Source organism: Puma concolor, chromosome C1 (assembly GCF_028749965.1).
Source record: "Puma concolor isolate L17-30 chromosome C1, mPumCon1.1.hap2, whole genome shotgun sequence".
NCBI classification, from domain to species: domain Eukaryota; kingdom Metazoa; phylum Chordata; class Mammalia; order Carnivora; family Felidae; genus Puma; species Puma concolor.
In genome coordinates this window covers 37,114,121-37,130,808 of record NC_141674.1, presented here as the reverse complement: position 1 = coordinate 37,130,808, position 16,688 = coordinate 37,114,121, and the positions used below count along the sequence as shown (strand labels likewise).

The 16,688-nt window shown below is 51.2% G+C and overlaps 1 protein-coding gene across 5 annotated transcripts; it reads left to right on the top strand.

Annotated features, from left to right (window-relative positions):
* The first annotated feature begins 6,871 nt into the window (after positions 1 to 6,871).
* On the top strand, positions 6,872 to 15,464 carry MOB3C (MOB kinase activator 3C). Of its 5 annotated transcripts, none has more exons than XM_086716866.1 (5): positions 6,926 to 7,064; positions 9,918 to 10,045; positions 10,347 to 10,815; positions 12,926 to 13,128; positions 13,450 to 15,464. In XM_086716866.1, the coding sequence occupies exons 3-5, from the start codon at positions 10,398 to 10,400 to the stop codon at positions 13,477 to 13,479; spliced, it is 651 nt and encodes a 216-aa protein (XP_086572992.1). In that variant the 5' UTR covers positions 6,926 to 7,064; positions 9,918 to 10,045; positions 10,347 to 10,397; the 3' UTR covers positions 13,480 to 15,464. The 5 variants fall into 5 exon arrangements, with proteins under 5 accessions (XP_086572993.1, XP_086572992.1, XP_086572991.1 ...); XM_086716863.1 differs by lacking the exon at positions 6,926 to 7,064 and adding an exon at positions 7,171 to 7,310; XM_086716867.1 differs by lacking the exon at positions 9,918 to 10,045 and having other exon boundaries at positions 6,872 to 7,064.
* Positions 15,465 to 16,688: the final 1,224 nt, after the last annotated feature.

Here is a 16,688-nt window from a genome sequence, read left to right as displayed (position 1 = left end):
GGCCCCACCCACTGCCTGAACTGCTGCTTTCTGGCTGGGAGGAGCAGTTTTCCCACCTCCAGGAAATGAAGCTAAGATGGGACCTAGTGGTCCTCCCAGAGAGAGCTGTAGGGCAGAGCGTGGGGTGTCATCCTAACGTGCCCACTGCCTTCTTCCCCCTGAGCATAACCTCTTTCTCTCTTGCCCACTCCTTCTTCTCTCCCTCTGGAGGGAAGGACAATTCACAGCCCTAGAAAGACAAACCTCTCTCCCTCCCAGGGTTGATGAGAGGAAGAAATGAGAAAATGCATCTCAAGCACAGGTATATAAAAAGCTCACTGAATGGCTTTTTTGTCATTATTTATCTTTGGGCCCATCCCCTTCACTCCCTGTGCCTCATGTTTCCCATTTACTCTGAGGAAGTTAGACCAAGTGATGATAGTCAAGGACTTTCCCCTTTAAGAGCAGATCTCTTTCGGTTGCATGTAATGATCTTCTGTAGCCTCAGGTTTTTGTTTTCCTTTTTGTTTTAAGTAAGCTCCGTGCCCAGAGTAAGGCTTGAACTCACACACCGGAAATCAAGAGTCCCATGCACTACTGACTGAACCAGCCAGGCACCTTAGTGTAGCCTCAGTTTTATGAGCTGTGAAATGGGACACCTGGACCGGGTAGAAAATCCTCACAAGACTGAGGCTTTTGTCAGCACCCACAAAGCAAGGGCAAATATAGCGTGTCTGCCAAATGCAGTGCCTGACATCCGATGAGTCCTCAGTAAATACTATGGAATGAATGAATAAATGAACAAATGAATGCAGTGGGTATACTGTTTTCACTCCACCATGCTGTCTCTGTAAGATGTTTACACTAATTTACTACTATCATTACTAGAAGACAGCACCCCGGCCCTCTGGGAGGGCCTCCAGCTTGACTCTGCCCCACAAGTAAAACAGGGAACAGGAAGCGGTTGTCTTAGTCTGTCCAGGTTGCTGTAACAGAATGGCATAGACTGGTTGGCTTAAAAACAACAGAAAGTTATTTTTCACAGTTCTGGAGGCTGGGAAGCCCAAAGTCAAGGCATTCACAGCTTCAGAGTCTTGTGAGGACCTGCTTCCTGGATCACAGATGGCTATCTTTTTGCTGTGTTCTCACATGGGAGAAGAGGCAAGGGTATTCTCTGGGGTCTCTTTTGCAAGGACACTAATCTCATTCCTGAGGGACTCTACCCTCATATCGTCCTCACCTCCCAAAGGCCCCACCTCCAAATACCATCACACTGGTGATTAGGTTTCAACATATGAATTTGATGGGGTGATATAAGCATTCAATCTGTAGCACAGGTTCTCAAACCTTAGTCTTCTGAATAAATATCCCTGGGTAGCTTGCTAAATAGCAGATTCCTGGACCCACCCCAGAGATACTGAAACAGAATCTCTATGAGAGAGGCCTAGAAATCTGCCCTTGTGTGGTTCCTTTTTAAAACTTATTGTTAGGGGCGCCTGGGTGGCGCAGTCGGTTAAGCGTCCGACTTCAGCCAGGTCACGATCTCGCGGTCCGTGAGTTCGAGCCCCGTGTCGGGCTCTGGGCTGATGGCTCAGAGCCTGGAGCCTGTTTCCGATTCTGTGTCTCCCTCTCTCTCTGCCCCTCCCCCGTTCATGCTCTGTCTCTCTCTCTGTCCCAAAAATAAATAAACGTTGAAAAAAAAAATTAAAAAAAAAAACTTATTGTTAATAAGTTTACTCAATTATTGTTAATAAGTAAATACTTATTATTTAAATAAGTAATAATTATTGTGTAATTTAATTGTTAATAAGTTTACCTATTACTGCTTATAAGTTTCGGGGTGCCTGGCTGGCTCATTCAGTTGAGTAGTTGAGCGTCTGACTATGTTGGCTCAGGTCATGATCCCAAGGTTGTGGGATGGAGCCCAGCATCAGGCTGCATGCTGGGCATAGAGCCTGCTTAAGAGTCTCTCTCTCTCCCTCTGCTCCTATCCCCTGACTCATGCACTCTCTTTCTCTCTCTAAAATAAAAAAAAAAAAATTTAAATATATTGCCATTAATAATTTTCAACTTACTGTTGAAATATTAAAATGTATACAAAAATAGAGCCAATAGTATAACAAACCCCAAGTCCCTATGACTCAGCATAAAAAATTTTTAACACATGACAATCTGGTTTCATATCTACCCTCACCTACTTTCTCTCCAAATCCTAGACATCAGATTGTTTCATCCTTACATTCTTTTGTTTATATTTCTAAAAGACAAGTACTTACCAAAAAAATCCTAAAATAACAATAATTCCTTAATATTATCAAAAGTACAGTCATTCAAATTTCCTAATTATTTCATAAATATTTTTACAGTTGATTTGTTCAAATCAGGATCCAAAGATCCACAACTTGCAACTGATATGTCTTTTAGTCAGTGTTTAAAAAAATATATTTTTAATAATCTTGGACTCACATGGAAGTTGCAAAAATGACACAGAGCTCCTGTGTACCCTTTCCCCAGCTTCCCTCAGTGCATATAGTAATGATCACAACCAGGAAACTGACATTTAAAACTACAAACTTTATTTGGATTTCACCAAATATACTCATTTTTCTTTTCTTTCTTTTTTCTTTTTTTTTTTTTTTTCTTTTTTTGAGAGAGAGGAGGGGCAGAGGGAAAGACAGAATCTTAAGCAGAGGCATAAGAGCATAGAGCCCATGCAGAGCCGGATGCAGGGCTCAAACTCATGAACTGTGAGGTCATAACCTGAAGCCAATATCAAGAGTCAGACACTTAACTGACTGAGACACCCAGACATCCCCAAATGCACTCATTTTTCATTTTTTTCTTTTGTATATAGTTCTGTGAAATTTTATAACATGTATAGGTTTGTGGAACCACAATCAAGACACAGACCTGTGACCCAGAGAAAGTCCCATATGCTATGTCTTTATAGTTACACTCTCCTCCCCACCTCTAACTCCTGGCAACCACTGATCTATCATGAGGAGAGTGGGACAGAACTTCCTATGCAGGCTTTGTAGTAAGTTCTATGGAAGGCTGAGCCTGGGACACTGGTGAACCTGCCCCTGCCCCGGCCCAACACACACACACACACACACACACACACACACACATATATACATATATATACACACACACACACACACATATATATATGTGTGTATATATGTGTGTGTGTGTGTGTGTGTGTGTGTGTGTGTGTATACTATCACCTCCCCTGGGAACTAACTGGGAACTAACCCAAGTGGTTGGAGGGTATGCACCTAGGGGAGGGGGCAATGCCCACCAGGGCCAAGTTGGGGGTCAGGTCAGAGGGCTGTGAAATTGTCCTAAGGCCCATATGCACACAACTATACCTCTCACTCCAAGGGTGGGTGGGGAGCCTGGAGGGAGGAGCACCTTGGAGCACAACCAGGCTGTGTGACTGGACAGTTCTGGGTGTTTCATACTGCCTGGGTCTCTGCCCCTGCATTCCAGGACCACAAGGACAAGCGCAAACCCTCTTCTACACAAAAGCCTGCCAGATGCTTGAAGGCAGCACCCCCCGCCCCAAAAGACTGGCTTTCTGCAGTTTACAAAGATTACTGCATCTGACCCTCGCAGCTCTTGTTTTGTTGTTTCTATTTTACAGAAGGGGAAATCGACTCAGAAAGAATAAATGCATTGTCCAAAGTCACACAGAATTTTAATGTAAATCCTTTTCTACCTTGTCTTCCCCTGTCACATTCCCTTGAACCTTGTCTTCCTCAAGCTAAAGGAAATCTAAGCTCAATTCCTCTTAACTGCCATGACAGTATCCTTCACTTTTTTCTCCAAGTGCCAGGATGGACGACTCAGGATGACAGAGCCTGCCTTCTGGGCAGGGAGGGGCAGAAGCTGAAATAGAAATTTTTCCTTTGGAGAATGAGGGGAAGGTGGGCCCCATCTGGCTATAGGCCAGATACCTGGTGGGGAGAGCTGGAGAGTACCATCACCCATTCTGGGGGGAGTGTCGAAATGAGGGGGTGCTTTCTATAGGAGGGGCTGTGGAGTCCCCAGGGAAAGGTCACTCTGTATCAGCAGAGTCACTGGGTACAGGCCTACAGGCCTATGGGGAGGGGGGGCAGGCAGGAGCAGGAAGTTGGTCCTGATAAGGGATTTAAAATGGTGTGGGTGGCACAAACGGGGGCACAAATGGGGAAGTAGACTTTTCCAGACACACACACAAAGGAGCAGAGACCTCCACAGATACACAGCAGGTACCCAGGTCTGGACACAACATGGCTGCCACTTGGAGCTCTCATAGAGGAGTCGTGTGCCCAGGCTGTGCAGTAGAAGAAGGTACATCCTCAACTAGGTCCTTGATGGCTCCCACCAAGCTTCAGAGACAGGGCCTTATTTGAGCCACAAACACTCAGGACACAGTGGGATGGACCAGTGTCTGTCCCATAGGGTTACAACATGCCATCAGAGAGGGTAGGAGCAACCCAAGGTCACACAGCTAATGTGTGTAAAGCCTCGACCTTGTTCTCCAAGGTCTGGGTCTGGAAGAACACAGTCTCTCTAGCCCAGACTGAGAGCCATAAGAAGGAGATACAGGTGTTTGAGGAACCTAGGTTATCTCTGGCTTCTCCCAACCCTTCCACCTGCCAGCCTGTCAGCTTGTATTGAGGTAGATGCCAGGGAGCCCTGTGGATGAGCTGGGAACTTTTGAAGTTCCTTCAGAATGGATCATTTCTATTTCCCACAACATAAGATTCTATGCTTTTCACTCTTTACCAGGCAAACTCCTGCCCATCCTATAAAACTCAGCTCAGAGGTACAACAAATAACCATGTAGAAAACCACAGAGGGAGTCACATCACATTCCAAAGAATCTTACAGACCATGATCTCCAACCACAATGCAATATAATTAGAAGTCAACAAGAAAAATATAAACCTCCCATAGGCTGAGAAACTAAAATCGTACTTCTAAATCATCCATGAGTTAAAGAGGAAATGACAATGAAATTTCAAAATATTTAGAACTGAATGATAAGGAAAGCACAAGCGGTTTCTATTTCCTTTGTGGAGTCACAGTCCCTGGGCCCATGTGCCAAGCATTTAACTTCTATTGCCTCTCCAGCCACACTCTGCATCCTCCTCCCTCCAGCTTTAGGCCCTGGAAGGCCCACCTCAATGGGCTGTATAGAGGTTCCCTTGTCCAGGCTTTGGGTAGGATTTTCCCCCAGACCTTTGCACTATGACTGCTCTGAGCTGGGTATGTCCATCGAGCTTAGGCCACAGCTCCAGTCAGTAGCCCCCTCCTCATAGTTCCCACTTTTACCACTCCCTCCTAGCACCCCTGCAGCTTGGGGGTGACAGCTTCAGCCTAGGGTAGATAGCAAAGGGCTGCTCTTGCTAGCCCTTCAGTGATATGCCATCCCTGTGGTTTCCCTACACATTAACTACACCTCTAAATAGTGCCTCCTTTAAACTCTCCTTAAAGTGCCCAATTTGAGTGTTCCATGTGCTTCCTGCAGATAACCCCGCTCTTACAAAGGGCTTGCCATCAGTCCATAACTGTGTTCTCACTTCTGGATGACTGAGCTCTGGCCTTGTATTAGCTCTGAGTGTTGGACCTACTGCTGACTTGTAAGCACCTGAGGTCAGCCACTGGGTCAGCTTCCTCACCTGATCCCAGGCTCTCAGTGCACAGTCATGCTCAATAAAGGTATTGACTAGGATATCAAACAAATGAAGGACTAGATTAGAATTCCTTCTGCATACGCTAGAGCATGTGATTGTTTGCTTATAGGGGATTTGGGGAAGAGTGAAGACTCAGACATCATAAAAAAAAAAAAAAAAGAACTTTAGACTGGGCAAAAATAAGTGCTTAACAAAAGAATGAATCCTCAGTTCTAGGAGCTGGGATTCTTAAGGATCCAGTCTGTTCTCATGCCATCAAGCAAGCAGAAGATCCAGACACAAGAGGAACCCAGTGATCTGTGCAATGGTAAATGCCTACCTCCTGCTGCCAGCTCCCCCTACCCCACACCTGCTCATCTTCTGCACCCCTCCAGAGTGACTTCTGTAGCCCGTATCCCTGCCTTGGCCCTCCCACCCTAGAAGGCCTCCAACCTTCCCTTCCATCCCAGGAGAGTCAGCCAACTGGTCTCTGGGCCTGGGGACCACGGCCCAAGTCCGCCCAAGTCGTGGTATGGGATATCTGTCTGCCCTCAGGGGAGGAACCTAAGCTGAAAAGTAGAGAGAGCAGATCAGGTCTCAAAGGTTTGGATTTGGTTGGAAGAAAGGAGGTAAAGAAGATATTTCAAACTGGGAAGAGCTGGAACAAAGGTCTTGTGGGGGAAATGGGGTGACTTTGAGGAGTGAGGAGAATCTGCCCAGCCTGAGCAAAGCTCCCAGGCATGGTCGCGGGGGGGGGGGGGGGGGGGGGGTAAGCCTGTCATCTGAGCATTGTCCTTTCAGTGCTGGGTGAGGGACTCAGCTTGTGTTTACCAAAGCATTTATTCACTCAGCAAATGGGCATTAATTAAGTGCCAGCTATGTGCCAGGCACCATGCCAGAAACCGAGGGTATGAGAGCGGATAGGGCAGACCCGATCCTGATTGAGCTCAGGGACAAGTGGAACACAGACAGGAAACCACCATTACCTAGCAGCCCCTTGTTTCTGCTCCACACAGAAGCTGGGCCTGTCCCCATTTTACAGTTGAGGAAGCGGAGGCTGCCTCTGTGGCAGAAGTCCAAGGGGACTCGGCCAGGGCCAGCTGCTCAGCCCGTCCTTTGCCCAGCGGGAAGCTGGGAGCACGATTCGGACTTCCCGGAAAGGCGGGCGTGCGTCTGTGCACTGGGAGGGGGTCCCCTTTCCCCGCCCCTTCCCCGCCCGGCGGCCGCGGCGCTTCGGGCCGGGAGGGCGGGGGCGGAGCTGGCGTCGCCGCGGGGGCGGAGGGCGACCGCGGCCCGGCGGGGCGGGCGGGCCGGTGGACAGGCGAGAGAACCGGCCCAGCCGGAGAACGGGAGGAGGACGCGACCCAGCGTGTTGGGGATGTGACCCTGCGGCCAGAGAGGAGGACCGAGGCGGTCCCCGTGAGTGAGCGCCCGCGCCCCCGCCGCGCGCACGGCCCAGCCTCGCTGCCACTTTCATTTCTTCGGCTGTCCCGGCGTGGCCTCGACCGGAGGCGACGTCCGCCCCAAGGCAGGCTGGCCGCAGGCGCTCGGTCCGGGGTCCGAGGCTCAGAGCTGTGAAAGTCGGGGTTGGGGGTGGCGGTGTTTGAGGGGGGCGTGTCTTCGGGAGCGGAAACGTCAGGCCTGCGCCTCTGGGTCCTAAGACAGGTCTGTCCCGGCAGCTGGGCGAGGGGGTCAGGGGGGTTCAGGGGGAGGGCAAGGGGTGGGCGAGGGTGACCGGGCGCGGTGGGAAGAGCGTGGAGTCCCGCCCCTACCTTTCTCTTGGATCTCTGCCCTCAGGGCGCCCCCGCACACCCATCCTACAGCTGTAGGCTGCATTCTGGGTTCAAAGTGGGTCCAGCCCCTGTCCAAGATCCTGGGCCAGATCAGAGTAGTGGCAGGTGTGGCTCTGGCAGGGGGGTGGTAAATGTCAGGAACAGACAGGGCCATTCTGTGGTCTTTTGGGAAGCCCACCCAGATGCCCACCCAGGGAGTGAGTCATCACTGGGTACTTTAGGAGTAAAAGGACACCGAGAATTAGCAGCAGGGACTGAGAGGCAGAAATGGCCATGATTCAGGGAAGGGACAGAGGTTCTGTGAGGGATGGAAACTCAGCAAGGGCATGGGAGTGGGAAGTGAAGAGACAAGGGGTGTGTATAGATTCCCTCCCTCCCCTTCCTGAAGCTTACTTACATTTTCTTGGGGGAAAGACCCAGGTCTTGACATTCTACAGCCAGAAGATGGGAGTCTAGCTCACTGTCAGGTCACTTAAGGTGTTGTGGGGGCAAGAGGGAGGTTCAGCATGTTGGGGGAACAGGAATTAGGTTCATCTAATTGGTGGGAATATGCTTCTCCTCTCCCCCCACTCCCCTCCTTTCTCTCCCTCCACTCCCCTCATTTCCCCTTACCTCCACCAGACCAGTGACCAGCCAGTACAAGAAAATGGTCCTTTACTCATTGTCATGGGCTGCGCCCCACCTTATCCTGGTTCCCAATTCAATCATTAGAGATCCCCTACCAGAAACTTGCTCTGTGAATGGTGGCTCCTCAGAAAGAGGACCTCCGTTTCCCCATCTGTGCAAGAAGTGGGTTGGTCGGTTGATTTTTCAGGGCTCTTTCAACTCTATAGTTCTTGATTGTAAGGTTTCCTTAAAGCCTGAGCATCAGCTATGTGCCCTGACTTAGGCTGGGGTAGGGGTGGGGCAACAATGGCCAAAGGGCAGCTTCCACCTGAGGAGAAAGGCTTCTGGGTTTAGTAGAGAGGGCTGTGGGAGGAGGTAGCATTCAACCTGGTCATGTGTAGTCAGAAAGACCAGTGAAAGAAAAACATGGGGGCAGGAGGGTCGGGGATCAGGAAACAGCCCTGGGTGGCTGGTGGAGGGAAGTGGGCAGGAAAGGTGGGGTGAGATGAATGCTCAGGTGGTAGTCTATTGGTAACTGTCAGTAAAGGGGGCTGTGCAAAGGAGGAGAACCAGGAACCCCACCTAATTGCAGTAGGAATGATTTTTGGAAGCACCTGCCGCAAGCAGAGTTTAGAATGCAGGTGGCATGTGAAGGGTGGAAATCTCCTCTGGGATCAGGAAGTTCAGGAGCCACACTGGGGACTTCTTTGGGTAGAAGTCAAGGATCAGGGAATGGGTGAGATGACTTTCCACATCTCCAAGGGGTTTTTTCAAGAGGACAAGATCCTGCTGGGAGATCTGCCCCTCCTGTCCATACCACCTGTCATTTTCTTGACCATCCCCATCCTGGCCTGCCTGTTATGGGTCCAAGAAAGAATCCTTGTTCCAAACTTCTCCACTAGCCTGACTTGTTGCCTAACCTGATACCTCCCCCAATTGTCACCTTGTTCCTGTCCTCATTCCTCCATTCTTTCCAGCATTATTAGAGACGTGAGAAAGGAAGGTGCTTCATATCAGCTCTGAGGTTAAGGCGAGGCTTTTTTTGTGGCTGTATTCAGCCTCAGTCTAGGGCTAGAGTCAGGACTCAAATTGACAAGGGTCAGGGCCAGGTCAGAGGTCAGCCCGGAGCCACAGCTCAGTGCTTAGCCTACACTCAGGCTTAGCCCTCAGTCTATGGCTAAATTCCATTCTCAGCAGGTACCTGGGTCTGATTTTCCCAAGAGCTCACACATGCACAGCGTAGGTGAGGTGACTACCACACCAGTCCCAGAAACCTAGTCTGTATCTGAGTGACCCAGGATGTTGCATGGGTGAGACTCATGCCTGCTACGGGGGTCACCCAGCCATGGAAAAGCTGAGACTAGAACCCAGGACCCCTGCCTGCCTCCAAGCCTGCTGTTCCAAACTCTGTTCTGAGTCTGGGATGCCTCCATTTAAGAGGCAAAACAAATTTGTCTGAATTCTAGATAGGCCCAGCTGGGTAGATCTGACTATATTCCCCTACTTTCCAGTGCCAGGCACATAGTAGGTGCTCACCGAGCTTGTACTGTCAGGTGCAGGGGGAGCCGGCAGCTTGTTCAGTTTTGGGTCTGGAGGAGGCTGGCTTGGTAGGGAGGGATCTCTAGCCACTGTTGGAGGAAGTGGTACCCATCTGGACCTGCCACCTCCCCTCTCCTCTAGTGCCTGCAGCCACACTCAGAGGCCACCAGCTGGCCACATGAGGTCCCTTTCCTCTTTCGGGGGTAATAAAAGGAAAGTACATTTTTGGTAGAAAAGTCCCTCCCGCTCCCTGGGAATCCCCGGTGGCCGGATGGACTCGGGATATCCCAGAGGAAGCTGAAGGCGGGGCCTTGCTCCCTACCCCAACCCCCAGCACAATACAGCCAGCCTCTCCCACGCTGCACCACCTGGTCCACAGGGCACCCCTGAGGTCATCTTATCCAGGCCCCTGCCTCCTGGAGGGCCTGCAGGAAGCCTCTGCCACCTCTCTAATAGTCAACAGTAAGTCTGATGAGCACCTGTTTGGAGCCCAGGCCCAGACCTCTGTGAGATGCAGTGAAAGGGGAGAGGTAGCAAAATGAGATGGGGGGGGGGGGGCTGTGGGCGCTTGGCAGGGGGAGCAAGGGTAGCTTGGAAATAGGGCAGGGGCCCTGGACCAAGGGATGAGGAGGACTTAGACTCCAGGCAAAGGCTGAGGTGGGCCAAAAGCTGAGAGTGAGAGTAAAATGATGTATTGGGAAGTCAAAGCCCTTTTGGCGAAGACCTCACCACCATGCTCTCCCCGTGCCCTTGGCCCTGGCAGGGCAGCCACAGGTCCTGCCCCCGGACACCTTGCCCTCAGCCCCGCCTGGCCATGGCACTGTGCCTGAAGCAGGTGTTCGCCAAGGACAAGACATTCCGGCCTCGGAAGCGCTTCGAACCAGGCACACAGCGCTTCGAGCTGTACAAGAAGGCACAGGCATCACTCAAGTCAGGCCTGGACCTGCGCACTGTGGTGAGGCTGCCACCAGGAGAGAACATCGACGACTGGATCGCCGTGCACGTGGTGGACTTCTTCAATCGCATCAACCTCATCTATGGCACCATGGCTGAGCGCTGCAGTGAGACTAGCTGCCCGGTCATGGCCGGAGGGCCCCGCTATGAGTACCGCTGGCAGGACGAGCGCCAGTATAGGCGGCCTGCCAAGCTCTCAGCGCCGCGCTACATGGCCTTGCTTATGGACTGGATTGAGGGCCTCATCAATGACGAGGACGTCTTTCCCACTCGTGTTGGTGAGTGCCACCTGGCAGGCAAATCAGGCCTGGCCAGGGAGGTAAGGAGCCACGAGAGGCCATTCTACAGATGAGGCATTTAGTTTGACACAGCAATTCCGTAAGGGGTGGCGGGGGGGGGAATGATTTCCATCCCTATTTTGTAGAAGAGGAAACAGCCTCAGAGAGGTTAAGTGTCTGTTCAAAATTAGGCATCTTGACCTAGGACTACGAGGTTCTGTTTGGGGCCCTTGTCTGAGGCTTAAGTGTCCTTCCAGGAACCACCCTGGCAAGACCACTATGATTCTCAGAACCTTCTAGAACAGATGTCTCTAGGTGCTCCTAACCAGTCACCTTGCCTTGGCTGACTGACTTGCAACCTCCTGGAAGCTCCCTCTGACTCCCTGCTCCAGGAAAGGGAAAGGGGTGGGGATTGGGAAGGCCAGATTGTATCTCCACCTCAGGGGGCTCAGAGGGCAGAATTTTCCCTTGTCAGGCCCAAGCCAAGGGGCCTTTTCTTATCTCAGCTGGGCAGCCTGGGCCCGTGAGGGTGGGGAGAGGAGATGAGTGAAGTCACACTGGCCCTGCTTCCCCACCCAAGGGCAGCAAGAGCGGGTGTCAGCCCAGGAGCTGAGCAGGCATGACACCCTATTCATCACAGCAGCCCCACCTCCACCTGGCCTCCCGTTCCTCCACATCAAGGCTGTAGGAATCAGAGATGGGTTGGGCAGGGTGGTCAAGCCCAGAGGGGAGATGTCTGAATACTGAGAGAGGCTGGGCACTGAGTCATGATTCAGTGCTCACAGCCCCTCCCCAGCTGGGGGCCTGCCATTTCCTGCACCATCATGCCCAACAGTGGGCATCTGCATTTCACATAGGAGGAACTGAGGCCAACAGAGGCAGTGCACTGAATCAGGAGGGATTCAGAAGTGCAGCTCAGGTCTCTTAAGAGCCAGGGCCCCAAGTCTAGATGGGCAGGACAAGTCTGAGGAATATGGGCTGGGCCTAGTAGGGCTCACAGGGAGGCAGGGCTTAACCCCACCTGAGAGCAGAGAGGACCAGTATGGAGCAGGGTGGACCAGTGTGGGCCTGTGTCTGGGCTCTTATTCTCTTGTAGCCTCTTCTAACTCAGGACTGTGAGCCCCAGGTGTCTGTACCTTAACCCTGGGGATGACTCTGCCACAGCAGAGAAGATGGCATTGCCACCAAGATCTCTACCCTGAGTGTGAGGGGCTGTGCAGAAATTGTGTCTTTTTCACAGGTACCGGGCTTCCCTCAGGCAGGGGCTGTGGCATTTATCTCTGCGGATCACAGCAGTGCAGTGCCAACAGCATTTTAATCCTGCCTTCAGTCTGTCTAATCAAGAAGCATGGCCTTGGGCAAGTGGCTTCACTGTCGTGTGTCACCGTCACACACTTCTACTTTATCCTATCTATAAGGCTATGGTACCCATACCATATGAAGCAAAAGGTGAGGAGGGCCCAGCACAGAACTTGGCTCAAAGATGGAAGGTTCTTCGTAAGTGTTATTGAATAGTTGAAGGAATGAGAGATATCTGAACTAGTTCTTGAGGATTTTGTAGTTCTCGGGATTGGGGATCTGGGACCTGCTGTGTGAATGTTATGAAAAGGAAGGGTTGGGGTGGGGCTGGAGAAGGAGGTCAGGATCAGATCATGAAAGTCCTTGAGCAGGCACCATGCTGTGCAGTCAGAACTTAATCCCAAAGACCAATGTTTTTAAAAATGGACCCTAGATGTTGATAAACTCGCCTTGGAACTGTAACCCAGGTGTCACAGGACAGCACCTGCAGACACACATATTCCTGTGGAGAATTTGAACATAACTTTCATCATAGCCAAAGAAGGGTTGGTCAGTGACCCAAGCACAGTTGCAGAGTCCTGCTCAGGGTGATGGGAAAATGTGGGAGATGATTTGTATTTCAGCAAGGGAGGGGCACAGTGAGATTTGTGCTTTGTTCAAAAGGGAAGTGGGGAGAAAGTGGACCATGGTCTCTCTCTGTCCCTGGCAGGGAAGTGGCCATCCTAGGCCTGGAATGGGGAGGGCAGGGTTGGGCAGTGTTTCATCACCAGGATGCTGATCCCCACCACTTCTGCCCATCCCCACCCCCTAGGAGTTCCCTTCCCCAAGAACTTCCAGCAGGTCTGCACCAAGATCCTGACCCGCCTCTTCCGTGTCTTTGTCCACGTCTACATTCACCACTTTGACAGCATCCTCAGCATGGGGGCTGAGGCACATGTCAACACCTGCTATAAACACTTCTACTATTTCATCCGCGAGTTCAGCCTTGTGGACCAGCGGGAGCTAGAGCCACTGGTAAGGCCCCTGTTGCCCTCTCCAACCAAGGCTAGCCTCAGAATTTTCAGATCCAAAGGCTATCTACTTCAAGAAAATCCAATACCCAAGTGGATAGATTAGAAGAAGGCAATTCATTTAGCAGTGGATTCTGTTCTTTAATAGAGAATTCATTCAAGTCTACATTCAAGTTTACAGACTTAAGTCTATAGTCTGGAGTTGGGAGTGGGGGCAGGAAGGGGCCAGGTTCAGGCAGAAGAACAGCCAGGCTCTATAGTTTGGGAAGGGGCTGCCTGGTAGGTTGAGCTCTGACCCATCCCTTTCCACCTTATGTCTCTGCAGAGGGAGATGACAGAGCGGATCTGTCACTGAACCCAGGTCTGGAGTTGTTGACTGTCAGATGGACCATGTGAACACAGAGTGGCTGGAGAGAGAACCCTCAGTAGTCTGGTAGCAGAGAAATCTGAAGTGCCTGGGACTCTTCCACACACACAAAGCCCCTGAACTTGTGGTTCTCAGGAGTCTGCCCACATGCCCCTTGACTGCTTATGAATGGAGAAGGGGAGAGCTTAAAAGTGGTCAAACAGAAGGAAAAAAGGAGCTACATCTCCACATGAAGTCTAGGGGTGGGATTGGCTAGGTTTCTGCTCCAATACTTGACCCTTCCATGGTGGTTCCCTTGCCTATTTGGGGAATGTGGATGTGGTTGAGTGATAGCAAGAAAGGTACTAGAGAGTGAGCAATCTGTGTGAGTGAATACAGATGACTCTGAGTGTGTGTGAGTGTATGTGTGTGTGTATGTGGTTTTCACCGTGGGGTGTGTCTATAAGAACTAGCTGCTTTAGATCCTCCCTGGCACATAGTAGGCCCTCCATAAATGTTAGGTAAATGGATGAATGGAAGGAAGGAGGGAAGGAAGAAGGAAGTTAATAAGGATTGGGACCACCAGACCACGACCACTGTAGGAGTGATGACAGGTCGTCCCCACTCTGACCATGTGTAAAAGTGCACAAAATGTGATTGTAGATGTAGCTCTATATTTTAACATTTAGGCTACTGTCTTCCATAAGCATGAGTTCTGGGGAGCTATAGGGAGGTAAGGAGGGGGTCTTGCCCTGGATACCTACACCCCTGGCCCACCACGGACACACGTTCTGATTTGCTCAGCCAAAGATACCCAGGAACTATCATTTCACTCATCCCTCTGCCTCCAAGAAAGCCTGATTATAGACAGCCTCTTGAGGGCTGGGGTTGATCCCTTATATCCACAAAGGTCCTCTGGTCCCTAAACTGGAAATCATATACTCCAATCTAGCTCCCAGAATCTGTAGACTTGGCTCTCAGGATCTGAAGCCCAGCACAAAATAATCCTCCAGCCCAAGGAGCCAGTGGAACTTGAATTGGGGAACTCCAGAGTCTTTTCTCCCATCCCAGGATACTGAAGATATGTTACTAGTGAATGGACCCTTCTAGGCTTGGAAAGCCCCCATTCTGCAAGGACCTGCCTCCTTCCCAACCATCCCCGAGACAGTCCAGCTGGTTGGATAGCTATCCACAGAGAAACTGTTGATTTGACACTCCATTACTCAGCACCGCCATGCCCAGCCCTGTGCCCAGATCCACAGGTGGGGAAACTGAAGCAGAAGCGGGGCCCTCCCCTCCAAGAGCCTCTACACTGGGAGGCGAGGATGGACAGCCACGAAGGGCCTGAGGATTATCCAGTCTCACAGAATCACTGTGTACCTAGGAGGAAACAGAAGCCCTGAAGAAAGGAGGGAGAAACTGTCCAAGTCCTCATAGCAAGGCTTTTATGGAGTTGGAGTAGAAACCAGGGGTCCTGACTCCCACCTCAGGGCCTGTGGATTGCTACATAGGGAGGTGAGATGCATGTGGAAAGATGGTCTGACAGCCCCTCTCTAGGGCACAACTGTTCCTGCTTTGAGCAAAGACTTCTAGTGAATGCCAGAGTGCCCCACTGCCTCTCAGGTTGGCTGGGGCTGTCTGCTGAGCCAAGTCTCCAAAGTCATGCCCCTCTCAGTGGCCCAGAAGCTGCCTGATCTCTGGGGAAGTGTATGAGGCTCCCGAGGCCAGCCAGCTGGACCTGAGACAGCTGTCTCTGGAGAAGTTCCCAGGGGAAACACTGACCCAGCAGCTTTGCTGGAGGCTCTGGGTTCGGGTGGGGTCCAGGGATCAGAGATTTCCTCAGGGAGGACTGAGGACTGGAAGATGGGTTCTAGGCTGTGGCCAGTGCTGACTACAGAGGGGTTGGGGAGACGGGAAATCTATTTTTGTGAAACAGAGGGAAGACTTTATTATTGTTATTTTTGGTAAAATAAAGGAGGCAAACTAAAGCGGCACTGGTGGGAAGCTGTGGTCTGGATGCCACATGGCTCCTGGGTAGGCTGTGGAGGGAGCCGGGCCAGAATGGGGAAGGGAAGGCTCTTTGTCCTGAGATCCCAGGCCATGGGGAGGGCTGGCTGGTGTGGTCACGTCTGGCCTAGCTCTACAGGGTGGAGACACTAAGGGTTTCCCAGGGTTCTGGGAATTCTGGACCCAGAACTTCTGGCCTAGTCTAGGACTCTCAGAGTAGGGAGGGTTGGCTCTTGACTTTGGGGAATTCAGTCTCTTGGGAGTCTTTCCTTGTTTCAGCTCAGGTTCCCTGGCATGGCTATTCTCACCCCACCCCTTAATCTGTGTGGCTTATTGGAGCTAGTAGGTTAAGGGACAGGGCAGAAATATAGTGCTACAGTCCCCAATCACAGCAGAGGAAGCCCTTTTCGAGAAAAGGCTGTTTGTTGGGTGCTGGTCAGAGCTCAAAGTTGGGGTGGCAAGACATGGGGCTGACTCCTGAGCTTATTCCCAAGGAGACAATTTGTTTTGGTCTTGCTGCCATTCCACTGTCCCTTACCCACCAGCTGCCCACACAAGAGCAGAAAACAGCTTGTTCTTAGGAGTTAGCAAAGGGCTACCTAGAGCTCTTTCCTCTCCCTAAGAAGGAGACAGCCTGGCTTTGTGCAGTGACTCTCCTGGGAGGCAGAGACCTGGGGTCCAGGCCCAGCCCAGCCCCTGAGGTACAGTGGTGGGCCTCTTTTCCCCTCTAGACCTCAATTTCCCAGTGTTTCATGACCAGGTGTGGGAGTGAGTGACTGACTTATCTCTGAGCTCCTTCATTACTCACAGTCTGTGGATCATTCACAATCAACAATAACAGCTAATACTCACTCTGTGTCAGGTACAATTCTAAATGTGTAACATACAATAGCTTACCAAATCAGGTTTGTCTTTGGCTATCTGCCTGGCTTGGCTCCCTTCCTGGTGCCCAGTATCCCTGCTTTCACTGCTCTAGGAGCTGGAGGCCCAGCCCAGCATTCTAAAAGGTAGCTCTGTTTGCACACTTCCTGTGACAGGTACCCACTACCTCCTCAATGACTGGATAGCTCAGACTCTTAGAAAGTTCAGGCTCCGGGCTCGTAGTTATTTTGAAATCCACTATGGCAGGGAAGGCAAATTTATCTCAGAACTGTGTGGCTAAGGCCTGCACTTTACATGAGAATGTCTGAATACATCAGGAAGACATCACA

What these genes read in the sequence shown, in the direction of transcription:
- MOB3C (XM_086716867.1), top strand. Translation starts at nt 10,398, where the DNA reads ATGGCACTGTGCCTGAAGCAGGTGTTCGCCAAGGACAAGACATTCCGG. An exon ending in CGTCTTTCCCACTCGTGTTG is followed by an intron (nt 10,816 to 12,925) that starts GTGAGTGCCACC and finishes CCCACCCCCTAG; the next exon opens with GAGTTCCCTTCCCCAAGAAC. An exon ending in AGCGGGAGCTAGAGCCACTG is followed by an intron (nt 13,129 to 13,449) that starts GTAAGGCCCCTG and finishes ATGTCTCTGCAG; the next exon opens with AGGGAGATGACAGAGCGGAT.